The sequence below is a fragment of the Ranitomeya variabilis genome, chromosome 7 (assembly GCF_051348905.1).
Source record: "Ranitomeya variabilis isolate aRanVar5 chromosome 7, aRanVar5.hap1, whole genome shotgun sequence".
NCBI classification, from domain to species: Eukaryota; Metazoa; Chordata; class Amphibia; order Anura; family Dendrobatidae; genus Ranitomeya; species Ranitomeya variabilis.
The window spans coordinates 135648236-135664612 of record NC_135238.1 but is presented as its reverse complement, the minus strand read 5'-3'; the positions used below and the strand labels follow the sequence as shown (position 1 = coordinate 135664612).

General features: G+C 42.8%; 1 protein-coding gene across 3 annotated transcripts in view; it reads right to left on the bottom strand.

Moving 5' to 3' along the window:
- The window catches only part of CPO (carboxypeptidase O), a 593649-nt gene that overhangs the window by 314130 nt on the left and 263142 nt on the right, over positions 1-16377 (bottom strand). The window contains exon 1 of one of the 3 annotated variants that reach the window (XM_077275734.1): positions 5385-5425. The exons of the other annotated variants lie outside the window; for them this stretch is intronic. Coding sequence (XP_077131849.1) covers positions 5385-5410 — 26 coding nt within the window. The 5' untranslated portion in view covers positions 5411-5425. Of the gene's footprint in view, positions 1-5384; positions 5426-16377 lie in introns of those variants that run through there. 3 annotated transcript variants of the gene reach the window in all.

Below are 16377 nucleotides of genomic sequence, written 5' to 3'. Positions count from 1 at the left end.
TGTGCTATTATTTGGTCACTTTGTGGTGGTAAGATGTGGTCTGGTCATGGTGTGGTGATATTTGTTCCTTGTATGTGGTATTATTTGGTCACTATGTGGTGGTAATATGTGGTCTGGACATGGTGGGTTGTATTTGTTCCTTGTATGTGGTATTATTCGGTCATGTGGTATTATGTCTCTATGTGGTGGTAATATGGTGTCTGGTCATGGTGTGGTTGTATTTGTCCCTTGCATGTGATATTATTGGTCATTTTAAAAATTGATAAATAAATAAAAATATACCTAAATTGTATTGGATATTTTAACAAATGTTTAATAGGATTAGAGTAAAGTAGAGTAGAGTAGAGCTTGGCCAAAAGAGTCTACCTTGTTGTTTTGGTGGCTTAAAAAATCTTTTGGCCAAAACAAAAGTTGCTGGCTATATGTGTAATCTGGTGATGGGAACTCTTAATGTGTGATTGGTGAGAAGTGGAGATTTCCAAGAGAGAGCGGTGGGACTGTGGACAGTTTGAGAGGTGGAGGCGGGGCTGGGGTGGAGCCTGGGCGGAGTCTTAAGGGGGTCCAAAAAATGTTGCCAGTATGGGGCCCCGAAATTCCTAGTGGCAGCCCTGGGGCTCACTATCTAAATCCCCAACATTTTGGATTTGTAGTGTGGGAGGAAACTAACGCAAACATGGAGTTCCCTTTCAGAACTGTTATAGCCTCTTCACTGATGTTCACCTTTGACCTGATCCTACAAATGCCAAAAAAACCTTTACATTTTACATCTTTCCATTGACTGAAAATAACACTATCTATATTCCAGGCAATGGCGAATGTGCCATTGCTAAGGAGGGTTGCTCAAAACATCCGTCTTGACTTTAGCTTGTGCCCAGTATTGCAATCAAACCCTTTTTAAGTAAATCGGCATGATCTGGAGAAAAGAAGACCATCTTTATCTAATCACATACAACCTCTATAAAAACTGCTATCAGAATTTTCCTGTTTGCATCGCAGATTTGGACAAGTTTTATTAATTGCTGCACAATAAGTTGTTGCTTTTTAAGCAACTGAAGATTAACAGCAGGGTAAAACATTACAATATTTATGATTTTTTTTCCATTACGGCAAGTGTTATAGTTTAATTATTTTTTTAATTTTAGAGCATTTTGTGTGTTCTTGTATTTTGTCATGTATTGTTTTATTCTGTAAAAATTATTTGTTTTCTCCATCTGTTAATTCACAATTTACAGTACAATGAAACAGAACTGCACCCAGTCCCAAAAAGCAGAATTATAGTATTCTTCCCAGCAACATCTGCCGGCTTTTGGTGCTCCAGGGCTCACAGCCTGAAGTTTCATTATATCTATGCTTTTACCAGTTGTCAGTATTTCTAATGTGCTACATCAGCAAGCCATCTACAGGAGTTTCCATCTAAAGTCCAGGACAGGAGCATCAATGGACTGAAATCATGAGCAGGCTTGTTCAAAGTGGCACAGATCATTGAATGAAGTAATTGGTTCTTTTATACCAGTGGGTGATTTATTGCACAATATGCAACTTTAGAAAGATCCTTTTAACTTCTCTTTCGTATGAATCTTTAATGAGGATTTCATACCTCAAACCAATAACATGTATGTACAGGCACTTTCATGCTGATTACATCCACTCTTTGTAAAAATAGGTTTTACTACAGTATTTCTCAGCAACCCAGCATTAACTTATATGTAGTTCTCTCCCCCTCCTGCTGCCTGCCTCCTGTGTCTAATGGACATATAAGGCTGCCGTCACACTAGCAGTATTTGGTCAGTATTTTACATCAGTATTTGTAAGCTAAAACCAGGAGTGGGTGATAAATGCAGAAGTGGTGCATATGTTTCTATTATACTTTTCCTCTATTTGTTCCACTCCTGGTTTTGGCTTACAAATACTGATGTAAAATATTGACCAAATACTGCTAGTGTGACGGCAGCCTAAGGCTACTTTCACACTAGCATTTTTAGGAATCCGTCGCAATCCGTCATTTTGGGCAAAAAATGGATCCTGAAAATGTGCCCGCAGGATGCGGTTTTTGCCCATAGACTTGTATTGCCGACGGATCGCGACATATGGCCATACGTCGCGTCCGTCGTGCACTGGATGCGTCGTGGTTTCGTGGACCGTCGGCACGAAAAAACATTCAAGGGAACGTTTTTTCGTCCGTCGCGTCTGCCATTTCCTACCGCGCATGCGCGGCCGGAACTCCGCCCCCTCCTCCCCGGACTTTAGAATGGGCAGCGGATGCATTGAAAAACTGCATCCGCTGCCCATGTTGTGCATAATTTTCACAACGTGCGTCGGTACGTCGACCCGTACCAACGCTAGTGTGAAAGTAGCCTTAGGCTTCTTTCACACTTCCGTCTTCCAAATCTGCACAGGATCCGTCAAGATGTTGAAATGATGGATCCTGTGCAGATTGTGGAAAACGTGTGCACTGGGCCCGTTGAGGCTATGTGCACCTGTTGTGTATGCATCTTCGCAGCGGTTTTCCACTGCGAAAACGCATACACAACACAAACCAGGTTAAAAAAAATAAAAAATCACAGTATTCTCACCTACCGGCGTACTGACTTCTCGCGAGATTTCGCAATTTATTACTAGGAAGTAACGCTAGCTGCCGGGAACATCAGTGACGCTGCGCTGGAACATCGGTAGGTGAGAATATTGCGATTTTTTAATTTTTTTAAATTATTTTTAATATCATATCTGCATAGGCAGCATCAATAGTAAAAAGAGAAAGAAAGCGAGCGAGAGAGAATTTCCCTGACGGGAAATTCTTCCACGCATGCTCTCTTTGAAAAGGTGGGACCCGTCGCTGGATTCCTGCTTTTCATAGGCAGCGATGCATCCTGCGCCCATAGGCTACTATTGTAGCCAGTGATGGGCAGCGCAGGATGCGTCGCTGACCGATTTTTCGATGTGCAGAAAAAACGTTCCTCTGAACGTTTTCTCTGCCCGACGGACCATTTTTTTTATGCAGGATCCAGTGAAAGATGGATGAAACAGATGGCCATCCGTCACAATCCGTCGCTAATACAAATCTATGAGAAAATGCAGGATCCTGCAAATTTTTTTGCAGGATCCTGCATTCTCAAAAAACAACGGATTGTGATGGGAGCTGAAAGACGGAAGTGTGAAAGAGGCCTAAGGGAGGGAGGCTTCTGAATCAAGAGTGACCGGACCTGTCAGTCAGACACAGGCGGCAGGCAGTAGTGTGGAAGGGCAGCAGAGCTGCAAGTGCAAGGTCCATCCTGAAGCACTTGCAGCTCATCTGCACATAAACTCCACACTGGATTTTTCAGAAATGGCAAATCTGATTTCTGCCATCAAGATATGGATATAATCAGCATGACAGCACCTGTACATACATGTCATTAATTTCAAGTATGAAACCCTCATTGAAGGTTTTCTATAAAAGACAAAAAACATCTTTCTAATATTTTATATTGTTCAATTAATCACCCACTGTTATAAAACAAAATGACTTCATTCAATGATCTGTGCCATTTTGAATAATCTTAAATTCAGTTATTGTAATGATTTCCTAGTAAATAAGTATTCAGAAAAACAAATTTAACTGCAACATAATTAAGAACAGTTGGTACAGAGCACAAAATACCAATACAGAATTAGCAGGTACTGGGCTGATTTTTTGGAAACAATCCCAGCAAATTCATGCATGTCCCAAGCTGAAATGTTGGTTCATGAAACTAGAGGCTCAGGATGAACAATTTACCGAATTGTGTCAGGACCCTGAATTTATATGATAAGGTGACTAGTTACTTTTGATATTATTATTCTTACGTAATCTGACAATAAACTTTCTTTTATGGAGCTTACTGGAACAAGCTATCTATTTACAAGCAACATTAAAACTAAGTTTTGCAAAAACGTATAAAAAGGAAGGAACTCTATGCGTGCAATCTAGATACATGCAAGTTTGCATAAGGGCTGTCCCACACGTCCAGATAATTCCGGTACCGGAATAAATCAGTACCGGAGTTATCCGTGTCCGTGTGCCTGGGAACTCACGGAGGCCATACGTGCGGCACACGTGTGCCGCCCGTATGGCGAGTGGGTACCACACGGAGCGTGTGGTACCCACTCTGCATGGTGCTGAAGCTGCGATTCATATCTTCCCTGCAGCAGTGTTTGCTGCAGAGAAAATATGAAGAATAGTGTTTAAAATAAAGATCCATGTGTCCGCCGCCCCCCCACCCCCTGTGCGCCCCCCCGCTGGTCAGAAAATACTTACCCGCTCCCTCGCTCCTTCCTGGTCTGGCCGCGGCTTCTCCTGCATGCGGTCACGTGGGGCCGATCATTTACAGTCATGAATATGTGGCTCCACCTCCCATAGGGGCGGAGCCGACTATTCATGATTGTAAATGATCGGCCCCACGTGACCGCATACAGTAGGAGGCGCGGCCAGACCAGGAAGGAGCGAGGGAGCGGGTAAGTATTTTCTGACCAGCGGGGGGGGCGCACAGGGGGTGGGGGGGCGGCGGACACCTAAATCTTTATTTTTAACACTATTCTTCATATTTTCTCTACAGCAAATGCTGCTGCAGGGAAGATATGAATACCGGCTTCAGCACCATGTGGGGGGGACAGCGCTTACTGTAGCGCTGTCTCCTGCACGCACACGGACCCCAGACGGAGAATGTCCGTGTGAGGTCCGTGTTTTACGCGGACCCATTGACTCTATTGGGTCCGTGTAATACGTGCGCTCCCACGAACACTGACATGTCTCCGTGTTTGGCACACGGAGACACGGTCCGCAAAAAATCAATGACATCTGAACAGATGCATTGATTTTTATGGGTCTACGTGTGTCAGTGTCTCCGGTACGTGAGGAAACTGTCACCTCACGTACCGGAATCACTGACGTGTGAAACCGGCCTAAGGGTGTCTGTGTGTGCTTAAATTAGGAGCCACAATAAATATTCTCCACGAAAAAAGACAAATGCAATCTTCATAAAAGGCAAATAAACAGCTTTACAGATTGGTAAATATGTAAGTACATCTGTTTCTAGACAGTTTTATAAAGATTCTCACAGATTGAAATACTGAACTAATGAGATAAAGATGAAAACCTGCCTTCTGTGTTCATGTTTTTAAACAACAGGAACATCGTTTTTCAAATTGCGCTAAAAATAAAATAATGAAGTTCATGGCAGTACATGGCATCGTACCTGTTTATATGTCGGGCATTACATGCATGAAAGCTGCTGTCTGTTATCAGTATACAGTAGTATAGAGCTGAGCTTCTCATACTGAGAGACAGATCTCACCGATTAAACTACCCATAGTTTTGGATTGACATGACATGCATCCAAGAACCTTTGATAGAGAGCAATCCCGCTCACCCTGGACTCTTGGCAGGGTCCTCCATCACAGATTGCTTTTTCTGAGAGCAGGGTCGGTTTTAGGCAAAGTGGATCCATCTGCAAAAGTTTAAAATGAGGCCCCAAATGCTAACATATTGCACCATCACACAGAAACATTTCGGTTGTATTTACATGTACTAATATCAGGCTGCTATATGAGTGTGATCAACAATTTTGAAGTCCTTAGACACTTGTTTCCCGGCATCTTTACACCAGCTGAGGAACAATGAAGGAGACAGAATGATCACTCTGTCCCCATACAGTGTCATGTTATCAGCAGCATATCTGCAGTTTTCACTGGGCGATGTGCTGCCGAGAACAATGTTTTTTGTTCCGGTGTAACAGGCCAGAATGTACCCTGTCAAGACTATGCCCGGGGTTAAAGTTTACCCCGGAGTATATTCTGGCCTAGGCCACATTATAGCCCTTCAAGCCAAAATACCACAGGGGTTAAAATAGCCTGGGACAGACTATGCCTGGGGTTAACCCCTTTCTGATGTTGGATGGGAAAGTATGTCCGATGTCAGTATCCCCCGCTTTGAGGTGAGTTCACATATTCATTCACATTTTGATTCAATCATCTACTGTCAGTGTAATGCAACTCCTCCAACACATACTGTAAATGTAGCCCTACTTTCTGCCTTTGTAGTCATTCTGTAGAACAACTACGGCAGGAAAAACACAACAATATTCGGCCTTGGAGGGATATAGTTTAGCCTAGACTAGAATATACCTGGGGTATACTTTGGCCTAGGCCAGAATATACCCAAGGGATATATTCTGGCCTGAAGGGGTATAAAGTGGCCTAGGCCTGAATATGCCCCAGAGTATAATTTGGCCTAGACCAGAATATACCCGGGGCCAGGCATAATATGGGATGGGGTATATTCTGGCCTGATACACCAGCATAACCAATCCAATCACTTGATGAATAGGCAGAATTTTGCTTGTTTAGTACAACGCACTCCCCATAGTCCTCCTTATAGTATAATACACTACCTATAGTCCTTCATATTGTATAATACACTTTCCATAGTCATCCATATAGTATAATACACTCCCCATAGTCCTCCATGTAGTATAATACACTCCCTATAGTCCTTCATGTAGTACGGTATAATACACCTCCCATAATCCTCCATAAAGTATAATACACCCCCTAGTCCTCCATATAGTATAATACACTTGCCCTAATCTTCCATATAATATAATACACTACCCATAGTCCTCCATAAAGTATAATATACACCCCATAATCCTCCTTATAGCATAATGCACCCCATAGTCTTCCATATGTTAAAATACACTCCTCAGTCCTCCATATAGTATAATGCACTCCTTATAGTCCTCCATGTGGTACAATGCACTGCCCATAGTATACTACACCCCATAGTTCATCATATAGCATAATGGATTCTTCATAGTCCTCAATACAGTATAATGTAGGTCTCATATAGTACATATAGTATAATGCAATACCCATGGTACGACAGAATAGAATGCAGCCGCCCCATAGATTATAATGCATCCACCCCATAGAGTATAATGCAGCCACCTATAGCATCAAATGTAATTACTCCATAGAGTTTAATGCAGCCACCCTTAGCATAAAATGCAATTACTCTATAGCATAAAATGCAGGCATCCCATAGAGTAAAATGCAAATACCCCATAGCTTAAAATGCAGCCACCCCATAGGGTATAATGCAGCCACCCCATAGAGTATAATGTAGCCCCCATAGAATATAATGCAGCCCCCTCATAGAATATAATGTGGCCCCCTCATAGAATATAATGTAGCCCCCTCAAGGAACATAATATAACCCCCTCAGAGTATAATGCAGTCCCCCATAGCATATAATGTAGCTGCCCCATTGAATATAATGCAGCCCCTATATAGAATAATGCAGCCCCCCTCATAGGGTATAATGCAGCCCCCATAGAATATAATGTAGCCCCAATATAGTATAATGCAGCCTCCCCATAGATTATAATGCAGCCTGTAATAGAATATAATGCAGCCCCCCATAGAATATAATGCAGCACCTCTCATATAATGTAATGCAGCCCCCCGTATAATATAATGTAGCCCCATATGGTATAATGTAGCCTCCCTCATAGAATATAATGTAGCCCCCTCATAGAATATAATGTATCCCCCTCAAAGAATATAATGCAACCTTCATATAGTATAATTCAGCCCCCCTTATATAGTATAATACAGCCCCCCTCATAGAATATAATGTATCCTGGTATGCATGGCCCTCATAAGGAAAAAAAACAAAACATAAACCATTCTACTTACCTCCCCTGCGCTCCCTTGCAGAATCCTGTTCTGACGCCAGCAGCTGATTTCAGCTTGTAAGCAGCACATGACAGTAATATCATGTGCTGCTTACAAGCCAAGGACAGCTGCTGGAAAACTCACTGCTCCCCATGCACAGGACTCTAGAAGTGGAGAGCAGTGAATATTCATTTCACTTTAATAGCAGACAGTTTTAGCCACAGCCGCAAGCTTCCTGCAGCTGGGCAATCACATGTGCCCACTACTAAAGGAAATGAATATTCATGGTTCTCCACTACTATGGGCATTGAGAGCAGTGAATATTCATTATCTTCAGTAGGGGCACAAGTGATGGCCCAGCTGCTGCTGCAGGAACTGGCTACTGCGATTAACCCTGCTCGCTATTAAAGTGAAATGAATATTCACTGCTCTCCATGCCAATGGGAGTGGAGAGCAGTGAATATTCCTCTTCTTTAGTAGTGAGCATACATGATCTCCCAGCAGTGGGAAGCTTGTGGCTGGGGCTACTGCGCCTGTTATTAAAGTGAAATGAATATTAACTGCTCCCCACACCCAAAGTCTATTCCATCTCTTGGCACTGGCTTCAGTTCATAGAGGTGGGAGGAACTATAGGTGTGGGGAGCAGTGAATATTCATTTCTCTTTAGGGCACAGGGGTGACCCGCTGCTCTGCCTCTGCTGCTCCATTGGTGCCGGGTGCCCCCCAGACTCACAGGCCCCATGGCAGCTGCATAGTGTGCCTCTATTAGTGACATGCCACGGGCTGGGAGCCCCTGGGCTAGCGTCAGCCCTAGGCAGATGCCTAGTCTGCCTGCCCCTAACGCCAGCCGATTTTGGGAGTATGCTTTTGCCAAGAAACAGATATATAAGGATATAAGTGCCATTTTGTAACTTTTCTCCTACAGCAGAAGACGCATGAATGTGGAACACTGGGTGCTATAATAAAATTATAATCTAACCGGTCCACCGTAATTCATAGCAGTCTACCCATCACCATAGAGGAATACTAAGGCATTGGACACTAATAGAGTCTAGTAAAAATAAACACTAAACTGTCAAGGATGGGAAAACCCAATATTACATCCTTAAAGGAATATACAAGTGTAGAATTCCCTTACTATAGCCACAAAGATCAATCCCAAGGGTCAAAAGCACATAGATATTAGGTTATGTGCACATGTTCATGTTTTTTCGTGTTTTTTAGCTATTAAAAAGCAAAAAAACGCTCACATTAAGCATCCTATTTTTAGAATGCAATCCGCATTTTTTGTGCGCATGCTGTGTTTTTTTCTGCGGCGGAATCGCATTCTGGAAAAAAAGCAGCATGTTCATTCTTTGTGCGGAATCGCGGGGATTCCGCACACATAAAAATGCATTGATCCGCTTACTTCCCCCATGGGGCTATGCCCACCATGAGGGAAGTAAGCGGATCATGTGCAGATGGTACCCAGGGTGGAGGAGAGGAGACTCTCCTCCAGGCCCTGGGTACCATACAATTGTTAAAAAAAAATTAAAATAAAAAAATCATGATATTCTCACCTTCCGGCGTCCCCCGGCAGGCTTCCCGCTCCTCGCGACGCTCCAGTCCCAGTAATGTATTGCGAAAATGACCTGTGATGACGTAGCGATCTCGCGAGACCAGTACGTCATCTGGGGTCATGCCGCAAAGCATTACTGGGATCGGAGCATCGCGAGGAATGGGAAGCCTGCTGGGGGCGCCGGAAGGTGAGAATATCACGATTTTTTAAATTATTTTAACACTCTATCTTTTTACTATTGATGATGCATAGGCAGCATCAATAGTAAAAAGTTGGTCACACTTGTCAAACACTATGTTTGACAAGTGTGACCAACCTGTCAATCAGTTTTCCAAGCGATGCTACAAATCGCTTGGAAGACGCTAGCATTCTGCAAGCTAATTACACTTGCAAAACGCTAGTGTTTAGCGGGAAAACGCATGCCAATTTCGCATGTTATATACTGCGGCAGGAGTTTCAGAATTGCTGCGGAAATTTCCCGGCAATTCTGCAACGTGTGCACTTAGCCTTAATTGCACTTAGCCCTAAATGTGTGGAATATATTATTTATCATCTGAATGTGGACAGACCAGATCCCACATGGCTGAATTGGGCTATACCAACTGGTACATTTAAATGTGGGTCCTGTAGGGCATGTGATTTTGTGAGCACGGGATCTACTTTTACGAGTGATACGACAGACAAAATTTATCATAATAGAGAATTTTTTAACTGTCACACTGAATGTATTGTTTATTTAGCCAAAAGAACCAGTCTGAAGTCATATGTGGGTAAGACCAGGCGTCAATTTAGGAAACAAATCTTGGAGCATATAGGGGATATTAGGAGAAAGGAGGATGCCCCTATCTCCAGGCATGTGTGGGATTTGCATGGGTGGATCGCGGGTGGGTGGATTCCACCCGTGGCTTTTCCTCTTTTCAAAACAGCTGACATGTGTCAGGAGGGCGTCCGACATCGGCGTACTATTATGAGGAACTAGATACAGATAAAGTTGAAACCAAATGTTTACATACACAATATAAAAAGACACATATGTATGTTTTTCTCAATATCTGACATGAAATCAGAATAAACCTTTATCATTTTAGGTCAATTAGGATTACCATAAATATTAATATTTGCCAGATGCCAGAATAATGAGAGAGAGAGATAATGTTTTAAGGCATTTTTCTGATTTCATGTCAGATAGTGAGAAAAGCATGCATATGTGTCTTTTTATATAGTGTATGTAAACTTCTGGTTTCAACTGTAGGTAGATAGATAGATAGATACAGTAGATAGATAGATAGATAGATAGATAGATAGATAGATAGATAGATAGATAGATAGATAGATAGATAGATAGATAGATGTTTTTTTCTGTATTTGTTTTTCATTTTTAAGTAAATTATTGAAAACAAAAAGGTGTGGGCTCCCGCATAATTTTCATAACCAGCAGTTGATCGCTGGGGGCTGATATTTATAATCTGCGAAAGGGGCCATTAACCCTAAATGGTTCCAGTCTATTATATAACAGCTCACAGCTGTTTGCTTAGCCTTTACTAGTTAATCTACATGGAGATCCCAGAAAAAAATGGAGTAGGGTCCCCCTATAAATTGTAACGCAGCTTCAGTGACTTGCGGTGACGTTTTTAAGTTAAGTGCAGGTCACTGAAGCTGCGGTTCCCATGAGCAGCTAATTGTGAGTGGCCCAATGAACAGCAGTGACTTTAATGAGATCACCACTATCACAGTGAGAAAATCACAGTGCGGTGGTGATATAATGAAGATAACGGCAGTTCATCAGTTTGCTCACAGTGAACTGAGAGTGGCAACAACTGGCAGTGACCGGCGGTAACCTCTAGGACGTTACTGCTTGTCACTGAAACTCAGCTCAGTGTGTCATGGATTTATGGCTCAGCAGTCACATCATGCCATTGCTCAGCAATGTAATCCAGATGTAGCAGAGCTGGACTTGTTCGTGGGACAAATGGATTGTCGTCGGACAGGTGAGGAATTTTTTTTTATTATTTCCATTTTTACAGTAATAAATTGGAAAATGAGGGTGGGTGGGTCTATTTAAATTAAAGGACTTTTTTTGCTGTGTCTTTTTTATGATATGATGGTGGGGTTAGGAATTGGTGTCAGCTGACAGTACAAAACTGACATTAACCCTAACCCTATTACCCCACTTTCTACCACACCAGGGAAAGTGGGAAGAGTGGAGCTAAGTGCCAGATTTTGCACATCTTACGGATGCATCATATCTGGGGTGGCTGAGAGCTGATGTTGGTAGCCTGGAAGGAGAGAGCCATATCCCTGTCCCTTTCCAAGGCTATTAATATCGACCCACAGCTGCCTGTTTAGCCTTTGCTGGTTTGAATTTACAGTCATGGCCAAAAGTATTCACCCCCCTGCAATTCTGTCAGATAATACTCAGTTTCTTCCTGAAAATGATTGCAAACACAAATTCTTTGGTATTATTATCTTCATTTAATTTGTCTTAAATGAAAAAACACAAAAATAATTGTTCTAAAGCCAAATTGAATATAATTCCACACCAAACATAAAAAAGGGGGTGGACAAAAGTATTGGCACTGTTCGAAAAATCATGTGATGCTTCTCTAATTTGTGTAATTAACAGCACCTGTAACTTACCTGTGGCACCTAACAGGTGTTGGCAATAACTAAATCACACTTGCAGCCAGTTGACATGGATTAAAGTTGACTCAACCTCTGTCCTGTGTCCTTATGTGTACCACATTGAGCATGGAGAAAAGAAAAGAGACCAAAGAACTATCTGAGGACTTGAGAAACCAAATTGTGAGAAAGCATGAGCAATCTCAAGGCTACAAGTCCATCTCCAAAGACCTGAATGTTCCTGTGTCTACCGTGCGCAGTGTCATCAAGAAGTTTAAAGCCCATGGCACTGTGGCTAACCTCCCAAGATGTGGACGGAAAAGAAAAATTGACAAGAGATTTCAACACAAGATTGTGTGGATGTTGGATAAAGAACCTCGACTAACATCCAAACAAGTTCAAGCTGTCCTGCAGTCCGAGGGTACAACAGTGTCAACCCTTACTATCCGTCGGCGTCTGAATGACAAGGGACTGCATGGCAGGAGACCCAGGAAGACCTCACTTCTTACCCCGAGACATAAAAAAGTCAGGCTGGAGTTTGCCAAAATTTACCTGAAAAAGCCTAAAACGTTTTGAAAGAATGTTCTCTGGTCAGATGAGACAAAAGTAGAGCTTTTTGGGCAAAGGCATCAACAAAGAGTCTACAGGAGAAAAAAAGAGGCATTCAAAAAAAAGAACACGGTCCCTACAGTCAAACATGGCGGAGGTTCACTGATGTTTTGGGGTGGCTTTGCTGCCTCTGGCACTGGACTGCTTGACCGTGTGCATGGCATTATGAAGTCTGAAGACTACCAACAAATCTTGCAGCATAATGTAGGGCCCAGTGTGAGAAAGCTGGGTCTCCCTCAGAGGGCATGGGTCTTCCAGCAGGACAATGACACAAAACACACTTCAAAAAGCACTAGAAAATGGTTTGAGAGAAAGCACTGGAGACTTCTAAGGTGGCCAGCAATGAGTCCAGACCTGAATCCCATAGAACACCTGTGGAGAGATCTAAAAATGGCATTTTGGAGAAGGCACCCTTCAAATATCAGGGACCTGGAGCAGTTTGCCAAAGAAGAATGGTCTAAAATTCCAGCTGAGCATTGTAAGAAACTCATTGATGGTTACCGGAAGTGGTTGGTCGCAGTTATTTTGGCTAAAGGTTGTGCAACCAAGTATTAGGCTGAGGGTGCCAATACTTTTGTCTGGCCCATTTTTGGAGTTTTGTGTGAAATGATCAATGTTTTGCTTTTTGCTTCATTCTCTTTTGTGTTTTTTTCATTTAAGACTAATTAAATGATGATAATAATACCAAAGAATTTGTGTTTGCAATCGTTTTCAGGAAGAAGCTGAGTATTATCTGACAGAATTGCAGGGGTGTGAATACTTTTGGCCACGACTGTAAAAGGGGACCCTACATCATTTTTTTTCTGGGGTCCCCCCATAAATTAACCAGTAAAAACTAAGCAAAGAACTGTGAGCTGTTAATAATAGCCTGGTAACCTTTTGGGATACTGTCCCCTTTCCCAGATTAGTACCATCAGCTCCCAGCTATGGGCTTTCCCATATGCTACAGCCCATGCCAATTTTTTTTAAATTCTTAATTTTACACACAAAGTACACAGTAGGTGCTGAATACGACTCCCATCATTGTCACCTGGTCGGGCTGATCTTAGGCAGACAAAGAGGCAATGATGAGAGCCATCTTCAGCACCTGACGCCTGGGAACAGAGCAAATAGTACCACTTTTTCTCAGGTGCTGGTACATATCACGCATGCTAGCCATTTCTAATATGATCATCCTCTCGTCGGTCATGTATTTATTACGTCATCTTACTTATAAAACAGAAAACCATTGGTCAGGATAAGCAGCTTTGATGTGATGATAATCAAGAATTGTACTGAGCAGGTATTCACTGTCTACTACCTGTAAAACTAACAGATTATTATTAGTGTAAAGGCCCCGTCTCACATAGTGAGATCGCTGCTGAGTCACAAGTTTTGTGACGCAACAGCGACCTCAGTAGCGATCTCGCTATGTGTGACACGTACTAGCGATCAGGCCCCTGCTGCGAGATCGCTGGTCGTGTCGGAACGGCCTGGGCCGATTTTTGATCGTTGAGGTCCCGCTGACATCGCTGAAACGGTGTGTGTGACACCGATCCAGCGATGTCTTCACTGGTAACCAGGGTAAACATCGGGTTACTAAGCGCAGGGCCGCGCTTAGTAACCCGATGTTTACCCTGGTTACCAGCGTAAATGTGAAAAAAAACAAACAGTACATACTCACCATCTGATGTCCGTCAGGTCCCTTGCCGTCTGCTTCCCACACTGACTGAGCGCCGCAAAGTGAAAGTGAAAGTACAGCACAGCGGTAACGTCACCGCTGCGCTCTGCTCTCACTGTACGGCGGCACTCAGTCAGAGCAGGAAGCAGACGGCAAGGGACCTGACGGACATCAGATGGTGAGTATGTACTGTTTGTTTTTTTTGGTAACCAGGGTAAACATCGGGTTACTAAGCGCGGCCCTGCGCTTAGTAACCCGATGTTTACCCTGGTTACCCGGGTGCTGCAGGGGGACTTCGACATAGTTGAAGACAGTTTCAACGATGCCGAAGTCGTTCCCCTGATCGTTGGTCGCTGGAGAGAGCTGTCTGTGTGACAGCTCCCCAGCGACCACACAGCGACAAAACAGCGACGCTGCAGCGATCAGCATCGTTGTCTGTATCGCTGCAGCGTTGCTGTGTGTGACGGGGCCTTAAGTGTAAAAACACAAAGGTTGCAAAGAACTGAGCGAGGATGTGTATGGTGGGTTGGGATAAATGTGTATGCCCAGCTTCAGACTGGGAAAGTGGTCAACTCCAGCTCAGCTCAAGGACAATGCTATTCTGACAGTACAAGGAGATGTATGTGACAGCAATAGTGCAGTGATTGAAGACAATGCCGATGCCAAGAACATTAATTGATAGATTTAATATTAAGCTAGACTTATCTGTAGATGTCATTATTTGCTTTCACATGGGAAATCAACTCCTAATCACCGAAACATCAAGTCAGCTATTAAGAAAAAAAATACTCATGTAGGGTTTTCATATGCATATACTGTATATGGTATTTAACTCTGCACATAACTGTTTTTTTTATAGGAATGCAGCATAGAAGATTTTATTTCTGATTTGGTGAGCAATATCAAATATGTCAGTGTTGCCAACAAATAACAAAATATCTGGTAGTAATATACTGTATATCATACATGGTTAGTTTTCTTTTTAGGTTTAGCTTGAGTGTCTCCAGGCATGTTTTTGAACTGATGTTAGCAACATATATAGTTATAAAACAGTCATTACACATACGGTGGGGAAATAAATTATGTAGTCAGCCACCAATTGTGCAAGTTCTCCCACTTAAAAAGATGAGAAAGGCCTGTAATTGACATGAGAGCCAAAAGGAGAAAACAAATCCAGAAAATCACCTTGTCTGATTTAGCAAGATTTATTTTGCAAATTATGGTGGAAAATAAACATTTGGTCATTAACAAAAGTTAATCTCAATATTTAGCTATGTATTTTGTTGGCAATGACAGAGGTCAAATGTTTTCTGTAAGTCTTCATAAGGTTGTCACACACTGTTGGTGGTATGTTGGCCTATTCCTCCATGCAGATCTCCTCTAGAGCATTGATGTTTTGGGCCTGGCGCTGAGCAACATGGACTTTCATCTCCCTCCAAAGGTTTTTTTTATGAAGTTGAGATCTGGAGACTGACTAGGCCACTCCAGGACCCTCATATGCTTCTTACGAAGCCACTCCTTCATTGCCCTGGTGGTGTACTTGGGATCATTATCAAGACCCATACACGTTTTATTTTCAATGCCCTTGCTGATGGACGGAGGTTTGCACTCAAAATCTCACAATACATGGCCCCATTCATTCTTTTATGTATACAGATCAGTCGTCCTGGTCCCTTTGCAGAGAAACAGCCCCAAAGCATGATATTGCCACCCCCATGCTTCACAGTAGGTATGGTGTTCTTTAGATGCAATTCATCATTCTGTCTCCTACAAATACAATGAGTTTTGTTTCTACCAAACAGTTCTACTTTGGTTTCATCAGACCATATAACATTCTCCCAATACTCTTCTGGATAATCCAAATGCTCTTTAGCAAACTTCAGACGGGCCCGGACATGAACTGGCTTAAGTAGTGGGACACATCTGGCACTGCAAGATCTGAGTCCTTGGTGGCGTAGTGTGTTACTGATGGTAGCCTTTGTTACGGTGGTCCCAGCTTTATGCAGGTCATTCACTATGTCCCCCCGTGTGGTTCTGGGATTTTTGCTCAGCGTTCTTGCGATCATTTTTACCCCACGGTCTTCCATTTTCTTATTATTTCTCCTACAGTTGATTTCATCACACCAAGCTGCTTGCCTATTGCAGATTCAGTCTTCCCAGCCTGGTGCATGTTATAATTTTGTTTCTGGTGTCCTTCGACAGCTCTTTAGTCTTCACCATATTGGAGTTTGGAGTGTGACTG